This window comes from Aythya fuligula, chromosome 2 (genome assembly GCF_009819795.1).
Source record: "Aythya fuligula isolate bAytFul2 chromosome 2, bAytFul2.pri, whole genome shotgun sequence".
In the NCBI taxonomy this organism is placed as follows: Eukaryota; Metazoa; Chordata; class Aves; order Anseriformes; family Anatidae; genus Aythya; species Aythya fuligula.
In genome coordinates this window covers 96067839-96081489 of record NC_045560.1, presented here as the reverse complement: position 1 = coordinate 96081489, position 13651 = coordinate 96067839, and the positions used below count along the sequence as shown (strand labels likewise).

At 41.6% G+C, this 13651-nt stretch overlaps 1 protein-coding gene across 2 annotated transcripts in view; it reads right to left on the bottom strand.

Annotated features, from left to right (window-relative positions):
* Positions 1-10806, bottom strand: part of TEX10 (testis expressed 10) — a 47060-nt gene extending 36254 nt beyond the window's left edge. Inside the window, exons 1-4 of one of the 2 annotated variants that reach the window (XM_032181387.1) lie at positions 10551-10806; positions 9376-10082; positions 3624-3867; positions 1630-1742 (exon numbers count right to left, since the gene is read on the bottom strand). In XM_032181387.1, the coding sequence (XP_032037278.1) occupies positions 1630-1742; positions 3624-3867; positions 9376-10082; positions 10551-10730 (1244 nt within the window). In that variant the 5' untranslated portion in view covers positions 10731-10806. The remainder of the gene's footprint in view (positions 1-1629; positions 1743-3623; positions 3868-9375; positions 10083-10550) is intronic. The other variant, XM_032181386.1, reaches the window with a different exon arrangement.
* Positions 10807-13651: the final 2845 nt, after the last annotated feature.

Sequence of the window (13651 nt, the reverse complement as noted above, 5' to 3'; positions counted from 1 at the left end):
AAGCAAATACACTTTTAAAAAGAGTCTTCATATTTGAGTTTTACACCCCATTCAGGTAAATGACAATTTTTGTTTTGCCACCATGATAACTATTTCTTGTATTTATAGTGGCAGTGAGAACCAACGCTGTAAATTGTGTCTCTACGGCTGATTTCTCCTCTGAGATTTTTACCCTGGTCCAGTACCACTTTTAGGTGACTGAAACAGGAAAAGGAACACTAGAAAAACGACCCTTTAGTTTTGTTTCTTTGTGTGTTTCTTCTTCTGTGAAGAATCACATGGATTTTGTCACTGTCACACTACTAAAAGCACCATGAACAGCATAGAGAAATTCATTTATGTACCTTTTTCCAATCTCCTGTGGAATAAGAAACACATTTATCACCGTTACTATATCCTTCAGAGGTCTGAAAGTCAAAATTAAGGGTTACCAAGAAAGGAATCAAGGATGTTGCAGCTTGACATCTAATGCTGGAACTTCACTGCACGCTGACTGAACACTCACAGAATACCAAAAGAAAATAATTTATCTACAGAAAGCTGTACATATGAATGCCTACACTCAGTACACGATACAGAGTTGTGAAAATTACAAAACAGAGCACTTCACCCTGTGCTAACTGAAGCCTAGTCACTCTTCAATTCAGTAAAGCCGACTGGTAAAATACGGGGAAGTAAATCTCAAGCTATGGGCTTAATTTACACATTGCATAAATGCTAGTATCTTTTTTCATGTTCAGAATGTCTTAGCACTAAGGGCTATCAGCAGAACTGTGATAAATTTCTGTAACATTCTGCAAACTGGAGAAGGACAGAAGCCTTAAAATGCCACGTGAGATTGCTAAATGCAAGCCTTTACACCAATATATTGGTAAGTAGGGAAAACAGAAAGGCAACTGTTTTTAGTTACATGACATGAGGGTACGTTTTTGGAAGTCCTCAATTAATATCCAAAACAAAACTGCGGAAGTCTCCAGTATCTATCCAACAGCATACTTATTTTCAAGTGCAAGAATTGGGTATGTGTTTAGGAGTATAGTGAAGAAGGATGCACAGAATTTTAATAAGTCAGGATGTCATCTACAAGACAAGGAACATGGTTGCGTTGCCCAAATACTAGTTCTCAGATTTTCAGTTTCAAAAAGGAGTTCAGGTCAAAACCTGGAAAAGCAGAACATTTTTTTTTGGCTTTATCAACTTAATGGGTAAGGCTTAGCTGAAAGTTAAGTATTTCAGTAGGAGCTCTGCTGTATTTCTAGTCTCTGTGCCCTTCTAGGAATGGAAAATGCAATACTTGAAATACCAAACATGATTTCAAACACAAATATACCTGCAGCATGATAGACCCTTAGAATAAAAGCAAGATTCCACTATGACAGCCCCATTTTCAGTAGCACAGCTTGCAGTACTTTCACTTCTTTAACACAGCTTTTTCATCTCTACTGGAGGACTTTCAGATGACTTCCTATGCAAAAATTTTAAGAAGTACAACCAAAACTCTGGTTGTACAGACCTCCCAGGAACACACAATAAAAAGTTTTGCAACATTACAAACTTAGTAATGCTCACATACGTTGTCTCATTTTACGAATCTAAAAGCTGTTAACACAACACTGATTTTATTCTTACCCTTTCCACGAATCTTTCTTTTTGTGCCTTACTGTTTCTTGTAAATAGTAAGGAAAACTACGCATGAAGTGGTGCTTGAAATCAACAAGGTAATTCATTCGGAGCCACACTTCCTATTAAGGAAAGCAGATGACAGAAAACACGGCAGTAAGTGAAAATCATCAATGCAATCATGCACAAACTGGAAGATCCACAAAAAAAGGGAGTAAAATTGTGATACAATTCAAGACTGAGGGATAACATTTAATCCAAACTGGAGCAGTATGCGTTCCTAGCACATACTGGAGTGGATATACACAATATTAAACCAAGTGAGTTACAGGTATGAACTGAAAGTGCTTTTACATTAATGTATCAGTGAACTCTGATTTACTTGCAGTGACTGTCCTGAATTTTCCCTTAAGACATGCTCTGACACTGCCTTCATCTTTCCCATTATTAACATGCTCGTAGCTCAGGACTTCCAACAAAACATCTTACTGAAAAAAGGTCATCCTTACCGAATAAGGTTTTTATATTCAAAAATAATTTCACCTTGTGGGTTAACAGACACTCTAAGTCACCATCCCACAAACTGTCTAGCAGAACCCACCACACACACACAGAAGCTTGCATTGTTATTAAATTGATCAGGCACAACAATCTTTTTTTATTCAAGAAAATGACCATTAAACTACTTCAAAGCTTAACAGGCTCCCACCAAGCACATTCAGAGTGGTTTGCCAAAAGATCTCTAGTAAACACTTTGGCCCTTAAAGCCCAAGGACTGTTTCATAAGCAAAACTTCCATTTTCAAACTGAGCTATTTGAATGTGCTTATATATAAGGTAACTATAAAGGAACAGAGAAGATACAATTATAAAATACTGTATCCTCAAAAAAAATTTGGATGGACGTCAGATTTTCTTCTGACCATCTTAAGGTCACCTGTGTGTACCTGAAATGTCTTACATCTTGACACAGGAGCACTCCTTTCTTGTCACCAAAAGGCAGGCACCCTGTGGCTAAGGGCAGCAGCCCTAAAGCACCCTACAGAAAAAGGTTAGCAGCAGCAGGCTGCCACAGCCTCCTTTCTGCCTGCTCCCAAGTGGCTCTGTAGAAAGGATACAGGTAAATGGGAACAGCACGTTTTGTTCGGGGACACTGAATTCACCCCTCTCGGGCTGTCTGTGTCTGTTAGCTAACTCTGGTGTAATGGGTTGATTCCAGAATTTTTTGTAGTAATTATTCTGTCCATAGGTTTTGTTCAGCACGTGAATCTAGAATCCTATACAGAGATAAAAGCTGTCAAGATATTCCTTCAACAGCCAAAATGACAAAAGAGTGCATGTATTTTCCCATTTGCAGGGCCTTCTGCAGAGCAGCAGACATTGGAAAAAAAAAAAAAAAAAAAGTAATAGATTTATCAAAATAAAAGACAAGACAAAATAATCAGGGCAAAAACTTTCAGAGATGCTTTCCAAAGCTCTTATTTAGGCTTTGATTCAGTGTCATGGGTGATACTACCAACCATGACACTGCAGTGCAGGTACTGCCAAGCAGTTAGTGTCTTCATACAACCCTCAACCCTTGTACCTTACCTTGCTAAGGGTTTAGGGTTTGTTTTTCCTTCCACTGCCCTGATATGTAAAACCTTTCAGCATGTAAAAACAAGAAAAAAAAATCCTCCGTACCACACTTTGGTCAGATTGATATTCTAGAGGTTATCTGGGAGACAACGCTCCTCTTCTCCAGGATGAATTTCAGGCTCAAAAGTTTCCGTGCTGGTCTGTCAGGAAGGATTCCTGGAGGCCACTGCTGAACTCATTGCTCAGTTCAACAGATTCTGTTCTAGAGTAAGAGCCCTGACAAAATCCACACTCCAGTTTTGCTCAAACCCTAGGCTTTTTCTCTCTTACTCAAGTATTTCCACTATTTCCCATCACCAACCAACTGGTTTCTGATCAAAACAACATGAACTCTCATTATTATGCCACGGATCACTTCTCCCTTACCATTTTGTATGTTTCATCCTGTCGCTTTGTGAGCTTCCACAATAAATGTATTATACTAAGCACTTGCTGCATAAGCTGCTGAGAATCTGATTCCAAAAGATTTCCGAGAATGGGAGCTGATTGTGCGGGAGATGCTTCAATCCAGCACTCTATCAGTAACGGAATTATTATCTCAATAAAACCTTTTAAATTTTCAGCCGAGGACAGGCCTTTTTCTGCACTGTCCATTACACTTGCCAGAGACCTAAACGACAAAAGCAAAAAAAAGAAAAAGATAAAAGAAAAAGATAAAGATCACACCTTTAAAAACAGATTCAGCAATACTGCTTTCTTTTCTTTACACCAGAAAAAAAATACTTTAAAACATTTAAGGTTTGTTTGCTTTCTTGCTAAATATTTCAATTAGGAGTAATGGGATCATAGAATGACAGAATATCCCAAGTTGGAAGGGACCCATAAGGATCATCGAGTCCAACTCCTGGCACCACACAGGTCTAACCCAAAAATTCAGGCCATAGTTCGAACCAACTACAACAAACCTGCTCCCGAGACTCCCTGCAAATCTGTGTGCTTCTATAGCAGCTTCTTAGATTTCAGTACTTCTCTCCCCACTGTTACATGTAAGGTCTACAGAAATGCAGAAATACGATTTGTATTATCATTATCGCCTTCAAGCAACAGGCAAGATTTCACTGTGCTCAGCACAACAGAATAACAAACTTTTACCTGAAGTTTTAAGCTCCTTGAAGCAAAATAATGAAACTGACTACAAAGTATTGTCAAACGCATGAGGTTTATTACAGTTAATAATGATCTTCAGCTATAATAAATGTAATGGTTGCTCATAATAATAGAAATCATTCTGCAAAACCATAACCGATTCCCATTTAGACAGCTTAGCTTTAATGCTCCGGAGAGCAACTAGCTCAAAAATTATTAAAATGATCTGATAATAAACAAAAAATATCCCCAAATAAAGAGATATCATTTAAATCAAACTCGTATACATCTCCCAGAAAGCAAGAAAAACAAGATTTTTTTTTTCTTGATTACACTTCTGTTTTCTTTTCCAAAAGGGATTATCAACACAAATGATAAAATACTGCTCCCAAATAAATTCAGGCAGTTTAAATCCATTTTAAGAAGAATGTTCTTTAAAGAAAGTAACTCACGAAGCACTCTTGCTATTTTTGAGCTATACAGAAGCTTTTGGATCTGTTTCTAAACAAAAGAGCTCTTAAAAAGTTAAAAAAAAAAAAAACAAAAAAAAACCAGAGGAGCAATGTTAACTTGAACACATAATTGCTGGCATTGTGAAAACAAAATCATCATGGAACATGAAATGCTCATAGCAAGGAATTTCTGTAATTCTAAATTCTTAATATAAGTAAAAATTAGTATGCTCAATTTCCTATTAAACCCCTTCCTGTTTCAGTGATGTTCTCCAAGATACTCTCCTTTACAGATAAACACCCAAAATGAAATCTGAAAAACTACTTGCTTTCTTTCCACAGGTTGTTTACAAATATTTTAACTTGGTATCGAATTAAAGAGATTAACCAGTTTTCTCTGGTCATCCTATCATTTTCAAGCCAACCAATTTACTATATGTTTTCAAAGAAGCTTTAAAAAAAAACAAACAAAAAAAAAACAGCACTAACAGCAACAACCAATATATGCAGTCAACTTAATTGTGCTTTTCCTCTTTAAATAAAATGATTTTTATTAACTATCTACTCTGTAGACACTACAGCGAAGACATCAGTTTCTTTTAGACTATAGGGTTTAAGGTGAATAACGTAGACATCTAAAGACACAGCAGACAAATCTCATCTTCTAGTTGTACCCATCACAAATCCTACAGCATCACCGGATGAGTAAGTTGCTACCAAGCCCTCTAATTTCACTGAACAGTGTTGTCCCATAAATGCCAGTAACATACGAATACCAGACACCTGGCTGAGATTCTGAAGTGTCAATAATTGGGTAACATAGCTCTGAAGTCATACTTTTAAACCATTTTTCTGAAAAGAATAGCTGGCATTACAGCAGAGCTCTGGCATTACAGCAAGCTATTTCTGGACCAGAAAAGTCACCTCATTAAACAATGAGCGGTGCATGAAACCTGAGAACACACGCCTCGAGATTCCTACTGAAGTGTAACAAAGCACAGCCCTCTATTTCAGTGCTCACCTGAAACTAGGAATGGGAAGCAAAAAAAGAATCAGTGCCAAAAGGGATATCCCACCCAGATGGTGAGAGCTTTTGGGAAACAAAACTTAGCACAGCTTTCATGTCTCCCCTCAGAAGAAGCCCCTAGGTCTCAAAATAATCTCCTCTACACCTTCAAGGTTGACAGCAAAAGGGGTACGAAGTATCAGTGCCATCTGTTCAGTATGCATTTGATGAGTGCATCCTTTGCCATCCACGGCTAAACAAACCAGAAGAGTTTGATGTCAATTAAAGTGTCGATATTTTTGTCACATATCCGTTATTGCTACTCCTTATTAGCAGGGTGGCTCTGAAAAACACCACAAAGCTCATTACCTTCACTTTGGGATGAACTGTTATTAAGGGGAGCTGTAAGATACTTATGTACGTAGCAACTTAAGCTGTCAATTTTCTTAAAATGCCAATATTCCTATAAGGAATACCAAACAAAATAATTTTTTTTGTAACCCTGCTGCAACGTGACAGTAAGGGAATGAAAGAAATCTAGGGAAGGGAAATCAAAGAAGCATAAAAGAAACAGAAAATAGGTAAAGAACTGCTGGCTGCTTGAAGTAGGGAGTCACTGGAAGTTAGTAATTTTTCTCTTGGTCTTGCAGTCTGAATCAGATTACTGTGCTCCTCTTCCTTAGGTACACATCACCTACTGCAGCAGAAAAACACTCGGCTGTATTTTCCACTTCTGTCTATCTGATGCACAGCACACACATATACATTCACTGTGCTTTGTCTTCCGTTTCGGTCACTCAAGTCTTCTCCAATTTACTCTGCAGCTTCGTTTTATCCTTTCTTGGCAGAACAGATGCTCTATCATTCCGCTTCAGTACTGTTTCCAGTCCAAAAAAAGATGACACACCTTGGTACCACCAAATTCAAGCTGTGATGCTGTAATGCCTTCCATTATTCCAAACCTGAAACGAAGTGATGCAAAAAGCAGCGCAGTCAGCAGCAACACATCAGGCAGAAAACACCTTCTAGTAATCTCCTACTTCATTGTTATCTTTAATTCATGTATAGAGTGAAGACCTAACATACAACAGAACATAATAAGGCCTTCATATTTGACTTGCTGAACCATCCAGCATTCCAGAAGAGATCTACACCGTTCATCAAATACTAATACTGCTAGCTGGAAAACCCCTGGAAAATCGTGTTCTGTAACCTAGGAGGTTGCACCCCTACCTGATGGACTTGCAAGATTAAAAGGATACAGGAACACAAATGTATCATCAACTTCAAACATTTAAATTATTATTAATGGTGTTTGGAAGCCTACTTTTTAAAGAAAGAAGTCAAAACTTATTTGCAGTGTTAGTGATGAGCCCTTTTGCCACCAACACACACGCACAATGCAATTAGTTACTTCTGGTTTGGCCAACTCTGATTACCTACAGTTACGACTCGATTATTTCTGCACTGCGTTCTTTAAACAAAAACACACACACACCACTTGAGATACTGGAGATCTTCAACAAAGCCATTTTGCTCCTCTTACTAGAGGTCATTTCTGTCCCTGCAGTAATGGTCACAGCAGAGGCCCAGGAATGAACACTGAAGGTCACATTTGGGAAGGGAAGAGACAGAATTAAACATCTTCAGATTACTAGGAAAGATTTCAGAGGGAAGGGCTTCACGCTGTAGGTGTCTTTCCTGTTTCTGGTAGCAAACAAAAGCCCCCAGGTAACTTCTACTCTTAACATTCCACAAATATCCAGTAAAACAAGCTCTGCTAGCCCCTTTGTACAAAGGGCTGCACCAACCCACGAGCAAATACAAGAGAATGAGAACACTTCAGTACCTTGTGTGGCTATCCCTTGCCATTCTTCTGTCCTGCTGCCATCAGCTCTCTGTGCCGACTTTGCCTCGGATGCTAGCAGAGTTTCCTTCCACTCTTCTGGCTCCTCCTCGTGCTTGGAACGGCTTTGTGAAAGCATTTATAACCAGAAGCGGATCGCGATGCTTCACCGAAATCTAGCTCCTCAGAAAAGGGGAATCCGATTCAGGTGACACCAGGTGTGGTTTATTTTCCCAGACCTCGGATACAACGCACCTGCAGCTAGTACAGGGCACGGCACGGCACACGCTGCGCAGCACAAGAACCCCCTGCCACTCGGTGGTCCAGCCTTGTGTGACTGCAAGATGAAGTCCACAGGACCATTTCGCACTGAAACCCTCCCCTGCCTCAAGACTGGATCTCACTGCTTTGGTTTCCAAGGTAGCTTTAACTGCAGCAGCTATTGTCGGACATCACTGAACTCTTAAGCTATGCTAACAACCGCTTTTGTGAGAATAAGCTTTATATTAAGCTAAGTAAAATGTAAATTTCCCATCGATGCCACAGGTAACGCACTATCTACCAAGAGGAAGCCTAAGAGAACAGGAACAGAACAGCCATTCCTGTGTCACCAAGATGGAGATTGAAATGAGCTGCTAATTCAGGCCCACATCTGGGGTATTAAAAGAGAACCTCTTCTTCTGCGCCTCCTTCAAAGCAATGAGGTGGACATAATGATGGATCCCACAGTGGGATTTAAACCTTTTTTCTGCTCAGTTTGGTAAAACCACTTTATATCCATCCCGTAGTCAGCCTTCCTCAGCAGTGAAACAAGGACTGTGGTTTCTCTTCAAACTGAGATCTACAGATTAGAAATGCTGTATAACAGCTACACAGCAGTTCTGCTTTTCAGGTAGTTCATGCCAGCTGTTCTATCACCACACAGGTAACATCTATAACCATAAATACACGAGGATGGCAACATTAAAAAGGTACCACAAGAACTGGGGGGGGCTGGGTTCCCCTCTGGTTTGAGGTGAATCAGAAAAGACAGAGAGAAACAAATATGGTTAGTTATTTCTCCCTAAACTTCAGTTCAGGTCTACTTAGGGCCCCAGACCTTTCTGTTCCTAAGCCCACTATGCTTTTTCCCCCACTTTCATCAGCGTGTCTCAGCAGACACATCCTTTATCCATAGTGAAGACGCAAGCTTGGGAATTGATTTAGAATATCCAAAATTGGAAACTCGGCAGAGCTTCAGACAGCCAGGTGCATCTTAGCGTGCTATTTGACAAGGAAGCTATATTCAGATGAAGAAATTACGCTCCTTCTCAAGTTATTATAGACTCTTGAAGGTGAAAGCACAAAGTTTCAATCAGGTTCCTTATTGCTGTGTAACAGATACATTCACATTTAGTATAGAGAAATCCCACTCTGCTTGCCCCCACACGTATTTCATACCCTGCAATAATCTGCAGTCTTCAGTTTGCACCCCAAAAAACCACTAACAAGATGCTCTTCCAGAATTATCATGAATAGCATAAAGAAAGCTTTTACTTGCTAACAAGCTGAGTTTTTCAAGCCTCTGCAGTAAAACTGCACGTTACACCAAATACCCTGCAATACAACTAACAGACAATCCCACAATGAGAATCAAACAGTTGCTTTCAACAGCAGCAAGCCCCAGTTCGACATTAATTGTGCCCACGAAGTTGACACGAACTAATTTGGGAATTGATGTTTTCTCACCTCAGTCTAAAGGAGGAGTTGATCTTTGGTCGTAAGCCACCGTTTTCATACAGCTGTATGTGCTGCTGATTGTTTGCGTGGACCTTCCAGCTTATACATACGGGGTTCCTCCCAGAATGAGGACTATCCTTTTGCTCCTGAAGCCCTTCGTCTTCGATTTCATTGGATCCGTCTACCACGGCCTGGAGAAACTTCTTGAGCCTGATGAGGACGTTCAGCCTCCACTGCTGAGAAGTTACCCTGCGGTTTGGGTTAACAGACAGCATCCAGGAGAGTTTCTCTCTGCTCTTCAGTCTTTTGGACAGTTGCTGGTGAGAGATAAGCTCGACAAAATTCTTCAGCAATATAACACTGCGGTCTGTGAGGAGAGCTGGGTACGCTTCCAATAAAACATCCAGGACTTTCAGTGAATCCTCCTGAATTCCCACGCTGATGTGAGTCATGGCACTGGAGAGATGGGCACTTACCAAGGGGAAAAACGGAGCAATCTGTTCAGCTCTTATTTTGGAAGCCAAGAATTGAAGCAGGTGAACAGCCGCTCCTCTGACACCGGCATCTTTGTCTGTAAACACAGCTGCCACCTCGCTTATTATACTCGAAAGGTGGGCATCGATTATGAACGGATACTGAGACAGGAGCTCTTTGAGCCCAAGAAGTGCATTTTGCTTAACCCCAGGACTGTAATGGTGCATCTGTGAAAGCAGATCCTACAAGGAAAGAAACACAAACATTTGCTTTCATTATCACTCTAAGGACTTTAAATTTCCTCACCTATTTTCTAGCACATTTTTAAATAAATATTAGAAAATACAGAATCTGTTCCAATGAGGTATTACTGTCTGTAGCAGCCTAGTAAATTCAAAACAAACGTAATATTGGTTTAAACAATGAACAAATCAGCAATATTCAACAACAGGAAAAACAAGATACCATAACTTGTCCTTCAGGTAATTACATAACTGTCGTTATACATACAAGTCTACTGACTTAACAGAGGCACAACCAAAAGATGTCCTCTCACAGCTCGTCTCAAAAGTAGAACTAGAAAATTTTAGTCTCAACAGCTCTCTTCAGCTTAAGAGTTGCAAGATATGGAAGACAACACAAAGGAAGGAAAGCAGAAGGTAAATGTCAAGTCATTATCTGTCACTTCAGAATGTATTACCACAATATACCTTTATGTTAAGTTTTCTGTTCTGTGCAGTAAGCAATCCATCTTCTTTAAGCTGCTCCGGAATTTGTATGGTCTTTGTTTTGAAGGTGGTGTCTGTTGCATTTTCTAATTTTGGCTTTTTTTTCCCAACTTTTAATTTCACTTTCTGGAAGTCTTCTTGATGTTTCCTTTTTTTAGTCATTCTGATTCTCTGCAAAAAGACATTCAGAGTCTTAAATCAATACATTACCAACAAATACATTTTCCACCAAAAAGCAGCAACTGCCTAGTGAACACAATTGTTTTTACTCTTTCCTGTGCATAAACTGTTGCCCACTTGTTGAGACCAGATGCTACGCTGAACAGACCCGCAGGCTGATCCCACAGAACTGTTCTTCTAGTGTCCAGAAAATACTCCACTGTTCCTTTGGTTGCCTTTCAATAAAGCAGTTCTCAGAGTGAAAAGGTCACTTAAGTATCTTCATCTTCCACTACTTCATCAGCATAAGTTGTGGTTTTCTGTGGGTTTTTTTGGTTGTTTTTCTTTAACAAATGGTCCTGCTGATAAGGCAACTTTTTATGTACCTGACCCCTTGTCATGGCTGAAGAGCTCAGTTAACAGTTTCACTTCATTTGTACATTGTTTAAAGACTCAATCATTACCAACATACTTGTTTCCACAGGTAAAATCATGGATCTCATCAGGCCTTCAAGATAACTGCAGCATAATGAAACTGTAAGAAAACTTCCTCTACACTCTTAAAAGTCCAGGCTGTGCATTTAGGAATAATCATTAGGAAGAAGATGGGGAGAAAAACACGTTAAAAAGGCACAGAGTAAAAAAAGGTTGAAAAACTAAGTCATTGAATAAGGCCTAAGAAATACGGTAGCATAAATAGCTACATTTACTTGCGCAGTAATCCTAGAAGAGATATGCAATAACCAAAACAAAGCCCAGTTCCCAGACTTCAGTTTCTTGGCTTGGATACATCTGTACAGATAAAAGTACATCTGGTTCTACCAGAGCAAAAAACACACTACACCACGGGTTCTCTTATCTTCCTTCCCCGCTCACCGTCCCCATACATCTTCTAAAATCTCTCAAAACAAAGCTCTAGAAGCTGATCTCGCACTACTCAACATCTTGTACAATTTGTGCCTAGATTTCTGATGGTTAAGACAATGAACCCACGGTCCAAGGACTCCTAGAAGCGGTCGCAGGGATTACTTACAATTTAAGAGCACGAAGGGGGAGACGAGCACGCAGTTGTTACGATGCTGAGGTTTTAACATTTCATAATTTCCTACCAATAAAAGGTAATTTTTGCAGCTGGAAATCTGAATACGTCCAGATGTCCTTGTATACAGATATATCCAGCTTTCAAGGTTCATGTTAGATACGTAAACTTTCTGTTTCTTCAGTGTGACAGGAGCTCTCTTTTGAGCTACGCTTTGGGTAACTGAGTTTTGCACGTTATTAATAACTGATCTGTAGGTAAATATTGTGAACACAACATTCAACATCTAAAGAGCACATTAACTAAAAAAAAATGAAAGAAGACAACATAGGTGATCAAACCTAGAAAATTCTAAATAAAGCATCCCCACAGTGATTGTTTTATGACCACCACTGACTCGAGCAGGTAAAATTGCACAGCTGATTTTCCAACAGACTTCAGATTTGGTGAATCTGTGCTGTACCACAGCATTTCACCCACACACCACAGCTGTACGTACGAAGACTTTAACCGAAGTGTAAATTTAGCATCAGGAATCTATTGGCTGAAAATTGACTTATAATTTGGGGTTTGGCCCCCAAATTTAAAAGGCCCTTTAGTAGCCTAGTATAACAAGCTTTTATAATTGGCTTTATCAAACATGTATATATATTAACCTTATGCATTTTTTAGGAAGGAACTACCTGATTTTCACTACTCAGAAGACACAGAGGAATAGCCGAAAGCTCCAGTGGTGACGGGTTTCCCCGCACTGCCTTGCCTCACCAGGCGTTTTGAGGTCTCCCCCTCCCAGATGCCTTCCACCCCACCCTGGATCACAGACCGAGGCGCACACACCGGGCCCAAACCCATTATTTTCAAGCAGAAAGACCCCCCCAAAAAAGGCGCAGTTTCCCCTGGCAGCAGGAGGAAGCCCGGCTGGCCCCGCACTGCGCATTTCGGGCCGGGTTTATCGCCAACCCACAGCCTCCATTTCCCACCCCCCCCAAACAGCACCGCCAGACCCGGGACCACCGGCGGCTAAGGGCACACAACCCGTTAAATTACCTCAATCACCGCCTCCCAGCCCTTCACCACCCCCCTCCCCCGGCGGCCTTCCCCCCCGGGGGGCTGCAGCCGCACGGCCGCCAGGTCTACCCCCCTTCCCCGCCGGGCCGGGCCCCGCCGCCCCCGCCTCAGCCCCGGCCCCTCACCGAGCACGCGGCAGCCCCGGCCCCGCCGCCCCGCTCCGCGCCGCTCCGCTCCGCGCCGCCCCGCCCGGGAAACGGCCGCCTCGCCTCAGCGGGCGGGGAGCGACGCCCAGCGCCCAGCGCCGCCTGTGGGGCTGGAGGACCGCGGCTGCCGGGGCGCCTCAGGGGGGCTGCCGGCCTCTCTCATGGCGCCCCGCTGCCTGTGATTCTGTCTCCCATTAAAACGTGTCCCCAAGCACCAGGGACAACCGTTCCTTAAGCACCGCCGGGGATGGTGACGCCGCCACCTCCCCGAGCAACCTCTTTCCACTGCCTGACCATTCCCTGACAAGAAATGGCTCCTAATTTCGAACCTGAGCCTCCCCTGGCACAACCATTCCCTCTACCCCTATCACTAGTTATCTGCAAGAAAAGCCCGACCCCAGCTCCCCACACCTTCCTTTCAGGTAGTTATTAGATTAATAAGGTCTCCCCTGAGCCTCCTCTTCCCCAGACCAAACCCCCCCCCAGCTCCCTCAGCCACCCCTCACAGGACTGGTGCTCCAGGCCCTTCCCCAGCTCCGTAGCCCTTCTCTGTGCACTCTTTTGATGTGACATGATTAAAATGTTAAATCTTAACGTGATTAAATCAGATTCATTTCACACACACACACATACAGCAGAGCAGTCTCTTGTGGAACAGGCCCACCTGCTCA